We start from the raw sequence: 12,916 nt of genomic DNA, 5'->3' as shown, positions 1-12,916 counted from the left end.
GTACCTGTTGGTTGCCTAGGGCTGATGGGGGGACTAGGTAGAAATGTGGTGACTGGGGTTTCTTTTTAGGATGATGAATATGTTTTTAAAGTTGCTTGTGGTGATGGTTGCATAACTGTGAGTATATTAAAACCATTGAATTGTACAAGTTAAATGGGTGAATTACATGGTATATGAATTACATTTCAGTAAAACTGTTAAAAATTCAAGTGGTTCTCAGGCATTATCAATAGCCTTTTGTATTGTTTCTTCATTCTCCAATGAAAAGAGTTTAAGTTGCTTAAGAAACACAGTTCTTTTTTTTTCTTTTCTTTTTTTTTTTTTTTTTTTTTTTTAAGATTTTTTATATTTGAGAGAGAGAGCACAAGAGAGGGAGAAGCAAACTCCCCCCCTGAGCAGGGATCCCGAGATGGGCCTCAATCCCAGGGCTCCAGGATCGTGACCTGAGCCAAAGACAGAAAGTCAGTTGACTCAGCCACCCAGGCTCCCCCACAGTTCATTTTTATTGATTGATTCCTACAAAGTACTACTTTTGGTGCACCTATATTCACTAGTGGTTATCATGTTTCTGTTAGTTTCTAGTGCCAAACTAAAAAGAAAAAAGAACTGGTTTGGAACAGCAGTTTATACAGAAGTAATTGTAGATGGAGAAATTAAGAAAACAGCAAAATCCAGTAGTTCTTCTAATCCAAAATGGGATGAACAGCTAACCGTGTAAGTACCTTGTATAGAGAATGTAGGATTTCCAAAAGGTGGGGGGCAGCGTATGCTCCCTTAGAATGCTTTTGGTTGGTCTTCTGTTGTAGTTGTAGGATAATCTGGAAGTAAGTAGTGTTATTTTCCAGTGTGAATAGACAATTTTAAGTATGAAAAGATTTTTGGTTAGTTTTGTTTTCTTTAGAGAGGAAGCATTGTAATTCTTGCTTTTTGGTTTATTAACTGAATTATTCCATACGGCCATATTTTCTGTTACTGTCTTGTAAAAAAAGACAAAATCACTGTTAATTTTTGTCCTTCCTAAAAGATAATGTTATAAATTTTATATAGTAAAATTATTAAAAATAACATCATCAGTTCTCTTAAATATTTAGGAGTTTGTTCAGATAGAACTAGTGTTACTGTGAAATCTCAACAAGACTCTTATCTATTCGCGGTGTTTTGGTTTTGTGATTATAGGAATTCTTACCTAGTTATTGAAGTCCTAATGCACTTGAAGGGAAATAATTGGTTTTATTTATAATTCAGATAGTTTGCTGTTTCATACAATATTTTTTCTCAAAACTGAATTCATGGCTTTTTAAAAATTACTGAAATAAATGTAATATTCCTGTATTTTTGTTATAATTTTACCCTTACAGACATGTGACCCCACAGTCTACATTGGAATTTCGAGTTTGGAGTCATTATACTTTAAAAGCCGATGCTTTATTAGGAAGAGCAACAATAGATCTGAAACAAGCTCTGTTAATACACAATAGAAAATGTAAGTTCTAATCTTTGTTTCTTTAAAAATTTATTTTAGGTACTTTTCAAAGTATTCTGAAGTCCAAAAGCAAAAATAGTTTTGTATTTATAAAAGAGAACTTTAGTTATTGCCTGTTATTGCTCTTAATAGAGTTTGTGGCTCTGTTTGAAATAGGAAGTACATACCTCTGGCCTTTCTCTAACAGATTTTACAAAATGGTCTTAGTCATCCATGAGTACCCTGTTGCCAGTGATAAGAATGATTTATTATTTACTAATTATGTAGTTTAAAACTTGAAAAATGATCATAATCTGAGTACTCTTAACTTGTTTGATAATTTGTACAAAATAAATTCTAACTCTTAAATTTTCTTACTAATAACTAGTTGATTATAGAAAATACAGAGAATATACAAAATTACAGAGGAAAATAAATTGTTATTCCACTATCCAAGATTAAGCATTCCTAATAACTTAGTCTCCTGTCTCTTTTCTGTTCATAGATATAAACATATTTTTCTTTGTATCTACTCATTTATCCCCTGCTTTTTTTCATCTAATAATTTAATATGAATATGATTCCAGATAATGACATTTTTCTAGCCTGGGTAAAATGGTTTAAGCTTCACTTATTTGTAAATCTATCATTGTATGCAAAAATTGGGAGGTCTACATACTTTTATAATTCTGGGGTGAGAGTTTATTGTTTTTAACGATTTTTTAAAAATATTGTGTGATCCAAAGATTAAAAGCCAGAGTTCCAGTTTATGATTCAACTAATCTCATATTTTTTGACATTTAGGCAGTTTCACTCAAACCAATGCCTCTGTTCATCTTATTTTCTTAGAAATTTTCTCATTCCTAAAGGTATGCTGAGTTACAGGTAAAAATGCTAATGTTTTAAATAATAAGGGGATTTTAAAAAAATTTTTGTTGTTTTTGATGTAGTTTTTGGACATAAAGAGTTATGAGTCAAAAAATGTAAAAGCCATACTAATTTTTATATACACAGATTTTTTTTAAAAAAAAATTCTTTTGAAGCAGTGAAAGTTTAATTCTCTGCTGTGCCATGGCTTCTGTTCATGTAGTTCATCTTGGTTATAGAAATGTCTTAAAGGCATGTAATACCTTTCCTGGTCTTATGGTTGCTGTGTATCTATTTTTTTTCTTGGCTTTATAGCATTATTGGTGTAAATACACAATACCTCAGTTAACTTCTGTTATTTCAGAATTAAATGTTTGGTTTAGCCAGTTTATATGCTGTTTCTGCCCTGGATTAAGCATTTACATGAGGCCCCCCCCCTTTTTTAAACAAGTATAGTTGACACACAATATTATGTTAGTTTTAGATGTATATATAATAATGTTAGCAAGTCTGTAAATTATGCTATATTCACCACTATTGCAGCTACCATCTGTCACTATGCAATGCTGTTTCAGTACCACTGAGTGTATTCCCTGTGCTGTACCTTTTTTTCTGTGCCTTACTCATTTCATAGCTCGGAGCCTGTGCCTCCCGCTATCCTTCACTCAGTTTTGCCCATCCCCATCCCTTCCCCTCTGGCATTTATTGAATGCCGTTTCCTAGTATTTTGTCGAGGATTTTTGCATCTGTCTTCATCAGGGATGTTGACCTTTCTTTTTTCATAGTGTCTTTGGTTTTGGTATTAGGGTAATTCTAGCCTATGGAATGAAATTGGAAGTTTTCCCCCCTCTTCTGTTTTTTTTTTTTTTTTTTTTTTTTTTGAGTAGTTTGAGGAGAATAGGTATTACCTCTTCTTTAAATGTTTGATAGAGTTCACCTATGAATCCGTATGGTTCTTGATTTTGTTTATTGGGAGTTTTTTGATTACCAGTTCAATTTTGTTACTAGAAATTGTTCTGTTCTGATTTTCTTTTTCTTCCTCATTGAGTTTTGGAAGATGGTGTTTCTAGGAATTTATCCATTTCTTCTAAGTTGTCTAATTTGTTGGCATATAATTTTTTTAGTAGTCTCTCTTAATCCTTTGTATTTTTCTGGAGTTGGTTGTTACTTCTCTTTCATTTGTGATTTTACTCTTTTTTTTCCCCTGGTGAGTCTGGCAGTTTTATCTTTCCAAAGAAGCAGCATTTAGTTTTTGCTTTTGTTTTTTTGAAGATTTTATTTATTTATTTATTTGACAGAGAGAGAGAGAGAGAGAGATCACAAGCAGGCAGAGAGGCAGGCAGAGAGAGAGGGGGAAGCAGGCTCCCCACTGAGCAGAGAGCCCAATGTGGGGCTCCATTTCAGGAACTTGAGATCAGGACCTGAGCCAAAGGCAGAGGCTTAACCCACTGAGCCACCCAGGTGCCCCAAGAACCAGCATTTAGATTTTTTGATCTATTCCTTTTGTTGAAGTTGTTGTTTGCTTGTTTTGTTTTGTTTAGTCTCTATTTTCATGTATTTCTTTAGGTTATGCTTGGCTTTCTTCCTCTCTGTTTTTTGTGTAGCTATTAGTTTTTGGGTTTGTGGTTACTGTGAGGTTCACAATTAAATCCAAAGTACATAGCAGCCTGTATATTAAATTGATGGTCACTTATGTTGAAACACATCCTTTTTTTTTTTTTTTTTTTTTTTAAGATTTTATTTATTTATTTGACAGAGATCACAAGTAGGCAGAGAGGCAGGCAAAGAGAGAGAGGAGGAAGCAGGCTCCCCGCTGAGCAGAGAGCCTGATGCGGGGCTCAATCCCAGGACCCTGGGATCATGACCTGAGTGGAAGGCAGAGGCTTCAACCCACTGAGCCACCCAGGCGCCTCGTTGAAACACATTCTAAAAGAACTTTTTTTTTAATGCTCCCTTCCAGGTTTTATGTATATATTACCATATTTTACACCTTTTGTTCATAATTTTCTTACTTGTAATTATAGTCTTATCTTTTTGATTTAAAGAAGTCTTTGTGAAATTTCTTATTAGGCCAGTTTAGTGGTGATAAATTCTTTTAGCTTTTGTTTGTCTGGGAAACTCTTCTATTCTGATTAATAACCTTGCCAGGTACAATATTCTTACTTGTAGATTTTTTCCCTTTCAGCACTTTGAATTTAAAAAAGAGTAAAATATTATTTATTTATTAATTAATGGTCTGCAAAGTTTCTTCTGAAAAAAAAATCAACTGATAGCCTTGTGGCTTCTATACATGACTACTTTGCTTCTCTCTTCTGCTATATGTTTTATTTTTCTTTATCTTTGATCTTTGATATGTTTTATTATGTTGTGGTGTGTGGACCCTTTTGGGTCATCTTCTTTGGAACTCTGTGCTCCCTGAACCTCAGTGTCTTATTTCTGTCCCCAGGTTAGAGAAGTTCTCAGCCATTATTTCTCAAATGAAGTTTTCAGTCTCTTTCTTCCTCTTCTCCTGGGACTTCTCTAATGTAAATGTTTGTTTACCTTATCTAAGAGATCCCATAACTTATCCTCATTTGTAAAAAATTCTTTATTTTTTCTTTTTTTTGTTTAGCATGGGTGGTATTACCCGTCCTTCCATATCACTGATTCATTCTTCTGCATTATGTAATTGTTTATTCTCTCTAGTGTATATTTTGTGTTTTGGGGTTTTTTTGTATTCTTCATCCCAGATTGGTCCTTCTTTATATTTCCTATGTCTTGTTGAAATTTTCAGTAAGTTCATCCACTTTCCTCTCAAGTCCAGTGAACATCTTTATGATCATTATTTTGAACTCTTTATCAGGTGGATTGGTTGTTTCCATTTCATTTAGATTTTTTGTGAGGCTTTGTTTCTTTCTTTTTTAGAGCATATTCCTGTCTTCTCATTTTGCTCGACCTTCTGTGTTTAGAATGTTTTGCTAGACCTTCTCTGTTCATTAATTTCTATGAGTAAATCAATATAGCTGTCTCTCCTTAACTTGAAGGAGTGGTCTTGTGTTTAGCTATGCATGGCACCTCTTTTTTAGTACACATAATTATGTCTTATAACTCACAACCCAGAGATGATAATTGCTAACAGTTTGATGAATTTTGTTTGTGTGTACATGAGTATAACAGTTGGGACTTCATTCAGTATCATGTTGTGTTTAGCTCTCTTAATATTATGTGCATTTCCCTTATCATTCAGTGGTATTCTTTGCAAAATTATCTTTCTTACAAAGATTATGATATTTATCTGCCAAAGTAATATTGTAGGAAGGTCAGAATGTCAGTATTCTTTAAAAGGAAACTTTTGTAAATTGTATTAACTTGAAGTTATTTCTTAGAATTTAATTGAGCAGAATATGCTCAGAGGAAAAATAAAATTTTGTAAACATTCATACATGTTTGAAGTTGATTGTTTCAGAAATGCTAGTAGTAGCATCCTATACACCCCTGGCAGTCCATCTTTTTTTTTTTTTTTTTTTTTTTTTAATTATTGAAAGGTATATTAGTTTGCCTGAGCTGTCATACCCAAACACCAAAGACTGCGTGTCTTAAATAGCAAGTGTACCTTCTCACAATTCTGGCCATTAGAAGGTTGAAATCAAGATGTCAGCAATGGGCACCTGGGTGGCTCAGTGGGTTAAGCCGCTGCCTTCGGCTCAGGTCATGATCTCAGGGTCCTGGGATCGAGTCCCGCATCGGGCTCTCTGCTCAGCAGGGAGCCTGCTTCCTTCTCTCTCTCTGCCTACTTGTGATCTCTGTCAAATAAATAAATAAAATCTTAAAAAAAAAAAAAAAAGATGTCAGCAGTGTTGGTATCTTCAGAGGACTTCTCTCTTTTGGTTTATAGATGGCCATCTTCTTATATCTTCACATTTTCTTCCCTCCGTGCATGTGTCTATATCAGAATTTCTTCCTTGTAAAAGGACACCAGTCATTATTGGAAGAGGCACCTCATTTTAATTACCATTTCAAAGATGCTATTTCCAAATTGAGTCACCTCCTGAGGTACCAGGGGTTAGGACTTAAAAATATGAATTGGGGGGCGGGGTAGCAGAACATAGCTCAGCCTATAACAGAAGGTAAGTAAATTTAAAGCTTGTGAATCATAGTGCTTTAAAGGTAAAAGAACCCTTTGGGCATTAATCCAAGTGACTCATTTATTAAGTAACTTTTAATGTAAGTGGCTTGCTCAAGAACAGAAGTTTTGACTAGAACACTGGTTTTCTGAACCTTAGCTTTTAATTTTAATTAGAATAAAAGAAAGTTAGTGTAGTTCAAGGTAGCCTTGTAGAATTTAAAAATGCATTCATAATTGACAAAATTCTTGGGTGCCTTTGTTTTAGCCTCTTGGTTTGGCACTTAGACATTGTCCCTCTTCAAATTTATGGCCTAATTTCTTCTGTACTTAAGGCCCTGACATTTTCTTCTCACAAATTCATGTTTTCTATCCCTTCTCCTGATAAATTTGAGGTGAGAGTAGAGGCTTAATTGATTTGAATAGATATATCTCCCAGTTTTGAAGATACTTCTTTGGCCTTCATGGTTGTTTTAAGTTGTTAAAGTCTTAAAACCCACAAGTAAACCAACCTAAAATCATCTTATATTTTCCCCAAAAATACCCAGTAGAAACTTACTAGGGAAGTTCTTTCATTTCTTCACATTTAAATCCAGGCAAGCCTGAACCTTCATTTTTTTTTTTTCTTGTCATAACCTGGTTGGATAATGACCAGAGTTTTTGCTTATGCAGTCCTCTGATACATTGTCTGAGAAGTTATGTAGGTTTAAGCTCTCATTTGCACTCCAACCTTTAGTTGTGTTTTTAGATCATGTGGATGCCATTCTAAATTATAGAAGTTATCTAATTGGCTATGCAGAGGTATGTGGTATGTCATCAGCCGTGGATACTGATATCTGAGATACATTTCTTTCTCTTAATCCCACTATTTCTTAAACTGTGAAAGAAGAATCCCTCCATTATTAAAGGTAAAGCATGATACTAGTTAAAATGATAAGGACAGATTTTAATCAGTAATACACTGTTGCAATAAGGAAGACGGTCCAGCTTGAACTGAACTAAATTTGTATTTGTATAGCAGTAATGGTAACTGGGCATTTCAAAGGGACAATGAGGAAGTGGCAGGGTAAGGGTGGAAGCTAAGTAGAGTCAGAGAAGTAAAAAATGATGAAGGGTTTATTGGTATAAATGTGATAGGCCAGTTTTTTTTTCTGCTGGTTGGAATTCTCTTCTCCCACATAGACAGTGAGTCCTAAGCCCTAGCCTTCCTGATGATTACAGTCCCGAGGAGTGGCTTTCACATCATGGACAAAGACACTCCCAAGTTACAGAGGATAACATTACAGTTGCCCCTTGAACAACACAGGTTTGGATGGTACGGGTTCCCTTATATTTTTGGATTTTTTACATTACAGTACCATAAATACATTTTCTCTTCTTTATGGTTTTCTTGGTTATATTTTTCTTTTCTCTGGCTTAATTTATTATAAGAATACAGTATATAATACATATATAGCATTTTAAATATATGTTCACTGACTGTTTCTGTTATCAGTAAGGCATCTGGTTATCTGTAGGCTGTTAATAATTAAATTTGGGGGGAGTCAAAAATTAAAGGGGGATTTTCAACTGCACCAGGAGTCAGTGCCCCTGAACCCTGCGTTGTTCAATGGGTAAGCTGTAGATCACAAAGGGAGAGTGGAAGAATTCACCATTGTAAGCCCTTTTTAGTAAATGCTCTAAGGTCAGGGTGTCCGAGTCCTCTCACAGGTGTAGACTGGAACAAACATGAAATTTTTTTTTAACAGCCCTGAATTTTCTCAGGTAGGCAATATAAGTGGGGCTACAATCATCCTTGCGTTGTTACAGCTCTGTTAGTGTGTGTTCAGGTTTTTTAATGTGGGGAGAAGTGATGGATGAGATCATTTGTGCTGAGCATTTGCAGTTTTTAATAGGCCAAGGTTGAGGCCCACTCAAGAAGATGACTCCGAGGAGTCTGATTGGAGTTTGCTTAAGGAGAGAATCTTTGTCACCATTCGTGGGTGAAAAATGTAAGAGCAGCATAACTAATATCCATATCAGAGTGTGTATAGAACTTGGTCTTGTATTTCAATTTTGAGTCTGATGGAGCCACTTTAAACACCTGAGGGAGAAGTCAGATAGCTGCCACTCAAATCCTGGGGACTACACTTTGTTAGGTTTTTGTTTGTTTATGGTCTTAGTAGAACCAAGAACTTAGCTTTGTTGAGGAAAGCATTTTGAAATCCATTAAGTTCACTTTTAATTGAATTATGTCCCAAGTGATTTACAGTAATCAGATAATTTGAAAATTATCCCTTTACATTGAATGGTAGGGAGACACAGCAGAGAAATGTGTCATTTATGACAGAGGACAGAGCATAAGTCAAATTTAATTTTATTTAAAAATTTGCTTTCGTCTTACTTAGGTAATACTAATTTGTTTAGTTTGCTAAGTTGCGAGTTCTTTTTTTGAAATGACTAGGTCAGAGGGAGTGAGCAGTTTGAAGCTTCCAGCTGTGCGTAGCTGTCTCGTTGCCTGGTATAGGACCAGGGCTCCTGGGTGGCTCAGTGGGTTAAGCCGCTGCCTTTGGCTTGGGTCATGATCCCAGGGTCCTGGGATCGAGCCCCACATCCGGCTCTCTGCTCGGCTCTCTCTCTGCTTGCCTCTCTGCCTACTTGAGATTCCATCTGTCAAATTAATAAATAAAATCTAAAAAAAAAAAAAAAACAAGTAATGGTAAAGGACCTCCTATGCTTGGTCATAAAAGACATTCCAGTATTTGCCTTGGTCTCTTGGATTATGTACCTAGAAATTACCATTGTGAAGATCCAAGAAGCTCTATAGAAACACCTAAATGGAGAGGAGCTGAGTCCTCTTCTCAGCTCTCAGCACTCAGCTTGTTAGCTATGTGTATGAGCCATCATTTAAGCAGATTTTCTATCCCCTCTCAAAATTCTAGCTTTCAGAAACTGAACCGTAATAAATGATTGTTGTTACTTTTAGTGACTAAACTTAAGGGTAATTTTTTACTTAGTAATAGATAGTAGTAGTTTTTAAAAATGGCTTCAGAATATGACTGAGTTAAATCTAAATATGTGAAACACCTTAAAAAACAAATTTTTGGAGATACTTTATTTTCCTTGGGGAAAGAATGTGTAAGTTTGTTTGTTTGTTTGTTTGTTTTACAAATTGGTGATAGAAGAATAAATCATCTAATTGTATACCTAGCTTCTCAGAGGCTTAGATTGTTCTTTGCCCTACTAAAACTAAGAAAGAATGTCGAAGAGGAAAAATCAGATTATAGATTAAAAGTTGTAAAATTGTAAGTTTCATGAGGACAGTCCTTTCTTAATAATTTTTTAGAACTTTGGGCGCCTGCGTGGCTCAGTGGGTTAAAGCCTCTGCCTTTGGCTCAGGTCATGATCCCAGAGTCTTGGGATCCAGCCCTGCCTGGGCCTCTCTGCTCAGCAGGGAGCCTGCTTCCTCCTCTCTCTCTGCCTGCTTGTCTGCCTACTTGTGATCTCCTTCTGTCAAATAAATAAATCTTAAAAAAACAAACAAACAAACAATTTATTAAGCACCTACCTCTGTCAGGTACTGAAGATACATCACTAAATTAGATAGACACAATTTCTGCTCTTTCAGAGACTTCAGTTTAGTTGGGGAGGTCAGGTCCTCTCCACCTCCTCCCCCAAAATTCTGGTGATACATCTATTAAAAGAATTAAGTGGAGTAATGGTACGGAGGTTTACTTTAGGCTGGTCAGTGTTTATCCTGCTTTTTCATTATAGTATCTGGTACACATTGGGCATTTATATATTGAATAGATGAGTATGTCTGAATTGGTTTGTTTATATGTTAGAATAATACTCTTATTCCCCCTGCCAACATACATACATGCATTTGTAGATGGGAATTATTTATGTGATACTCCTCTGAATTTTAGGACTCAGAAATGTTATATCCCAGTATTCCAGAATTGTGAATATATCCAGTCGTTAGAATTGTGAAAGTCTTGGTTTTGTAAACAGCCTCCTGCGGAGCAGAGCAAATATGTCCCGGATAGAACAAATTTTTGTGGCATTAACGATTTTTACAAAGAGACAAAGTGTTCTTCAAGGCCCTCTTCTTCCCCCCCCAAAAATAAATAAAATAAAATAATAATAATAATAATAATAAATAAAGGCAAGGAAAATCTTATAGACTGGAAATGCTGATAGCAGTTTTCAGGATACTGAGCTTTTGGCTAATCAGATAAGGGAGCTGAGCTTGGACTCCTGTAGTCTAGACCCTCGGGGGTGCCCTCAAACCACTGACAGAATTAGAAACAGACCCTGACAGTACTAAAGCCCAAATACTACTCTTAGTCTAATATCAGAGAATGAACCAACCACCAAAGATTATAAATTTTAAGAAGAAGCCATTGTAAGCAGGGGTTGGCAAATACTTTCTTTAAATGGCTAAGATAGTAAATATTTAAGCCTTGCAGGTAATACAGTCTCTTTGTACATACTCAGCTCTTCCATTGTAGTGGGAAAGCAGGCGTAGAAGATACGTAAATGCATGAACGTGACTGTGTTCAAATAAAACTATTCACAAACATAGGTAGGTGGTCAGATTTGGCCTGCAGCCAGTTTGCTAAGCCCTGCAATAGAGGATGGAGTAGAGGAGGTATTTTACGAGTTAATGACTATATTTGGATACCAGTGAAAAATAAATTCTTCAGTCCATTATATCCAAAGCAAAATGATAAAGTCGTGATTTCAGCAAGTGAAATGCATGACCCTAAAGACAAAAAACAGCTTTAGAGAAAGAGGTGATTTGGATGGATTTATAAATTAGAATTACAGAATTAGCAGTAAAAGAAGATGATAGTGGTAAAAATATCCTCAAAAAGTGAGAGATTATCATCAGTATAAAATAGTGTGCTCAACAAATCTTTTAAAGATGAGATTCAGATTAAGATAAGAGAGAATTTACCACCAAGATGTATGCTAAAGGGATTTTGGAAAGAGTATTCTTTAAGAATCTACTCAAGCTAAATATTTTAGGAACAAGAACTAAATTTCCATATTCCAGATACTTTAAATAAAAGTGATGACAAAAATGAAATAGAATGGTGGTCAGTGTAGTTCTCTTCAGATATAGATTATTAGAGTCTAGGTAAAGATGAAATTCATGCTTTTGTAGTTTTTTTTCCCCACACTTTTGTATTTTGTCTAGTCTCTAATCGCCTTAATTAATATTTTTGTGATGTGCAGTAGAAATGAGGTTTATGATGTATAAAGTTTGAGGTAGGTAATCTAAAAGGTCTTCTTTTATTATATGGTTCTTAAATTTTTTGCAAAGAATTTCTGTCCAGTGATTATAGTGGTTCCAGATTTTTTTTTTCTTTTCTGTATTTGGATAATTAGTATGTTTATGCTGGATATTTTGATCATTGTGGGGAGACTCAAATTTGTTCAATATAGGAAAGAACAAAGTTAAGGGCATAATCTAAGAAGAACTATGTTCCATGGTTCAAAAAGCTGCAGACAGAGCCAGTAAATATCAGACTGGAAAAAAAAAAAAATACATATCAGACTGAAGTAATTGGCTTCATTTTGAATAGTAAAGGGATCAGTAAAAACTTAAATTTCTGTGGAATAGAAGTCAAAGGAAAATGACCTTGAGTTTAAGTAAGAGCTAGGAATCCTAAAACAGGAAGGAAATATTTGGTCTTCTATGAAAAAAAATAATAAACTATTGTCATAGTATTTTATAATTTATTGGGTGCTTAACATGTATCAGGTGTGGTACGAAGAACTTTGTGTGGTTTTGCACTTAGGCCTTTCGACAGTCCTTTTTAGTTTGATGGCTTTATTATCTCCATTTTATAATGACTGGAACTGAGGCTTTTTTATAGTTTGACTACTCACTCAAAGCTTCAGGGCTAGAATCAGTAACCAGACTGCCCGACTTCCATGCAGAAATTTTGCCTTAACCACAAGTCTTATGGACTGAAGAGTAAGTTTAGATAATTGTTGTGTGCATTATCTGCATATATTTATATGTTCTCTGTGCTTTATACAGTGCAGAGGAGCAATTAAAGATGACATTGAGAGCATGGGTGAGGGACAAGGAGTTTTTCAATTTGGTGTGAAAGGGAAGTGAGCCTGATACCATATAGAAGGGACTACAGATAAAAGTGGAATAATTCTTCCCACATGTAGCCATCAAGTACTGAACTAGACTAATTCTTGATGTGTAGTTTTGATTTCTAACATATCATTTTGTATGTGGCAAAAGCTTTTAACTTAAGATTTTTTTTTTCCCTAGTGGAAAGCGTGAAAGAACAATTAAAACTTTCTTTGGAAAACAAGAATGGCATAGTGCAAACTGGTGAATTAACAGTTGTGCTCGATGGACTGGTGATTGAGCAAGAAAATCTAACAAACTGCAGCTCATCTCCAACCAGTAAGATAATTTTATGTGTTCTTAAAATTTGAAGAGGAAAAAACCCCAGCAAGACGTATATAAAAAC

At 35.0% G+C, this 12,916-nt stretch overlaps 1 protein-coding gene across 5 annotated transcripts in view; it reads left to right on the top strand.

Moving 5' to 3' along the window:
* The window catches only part of WWP1 (WW domain containing E3 ubiquitin protein ligase 1), a 147,239-nt gene that overhangs the window by 37,958 nt on the left and 96,365 nt on the right, over positions 1-12,916 (top strand). For all 5 annotated transcript variants that reach the window (XM_059166086.1, XM_059166085.1, XM_059166083.1 and 2 more), the window contains 3 exons: positions 576-714; positions 1,359-1,483; positions 12,712-12,849. In XM_059166086.1, the coding sequence (XP_059022069.1) occupies positions 576-714; positions 1,359-1,483; positions 12,712-12,849 (402 nt within the window). The remainder of the gene's footprint in view (positions 1-575; positions 715-1,358; positions 1,484-12,711; positions 12,850-12,916) is intronic.

Source organism: Mustela lutreola, chromosome 3 (genome assembly GCF_030435805.1).
Source record: "Mustela lutreola isolate mMusLut2 chromosome 3, mMusLut2.pri, whole genome shotgun sequence".
In the NCBI taxonomy this organism is placed as follows: Eukaryota; Metazoa; Chordata; class Mammalia; order Carnivora; family Mustelidae; genus Mustela; species Mustela lutreola.
Note: the sequence above shows the minus strand (reverse complement) of the source record. Positions and strands in the feature narration are given on the sequence as shown.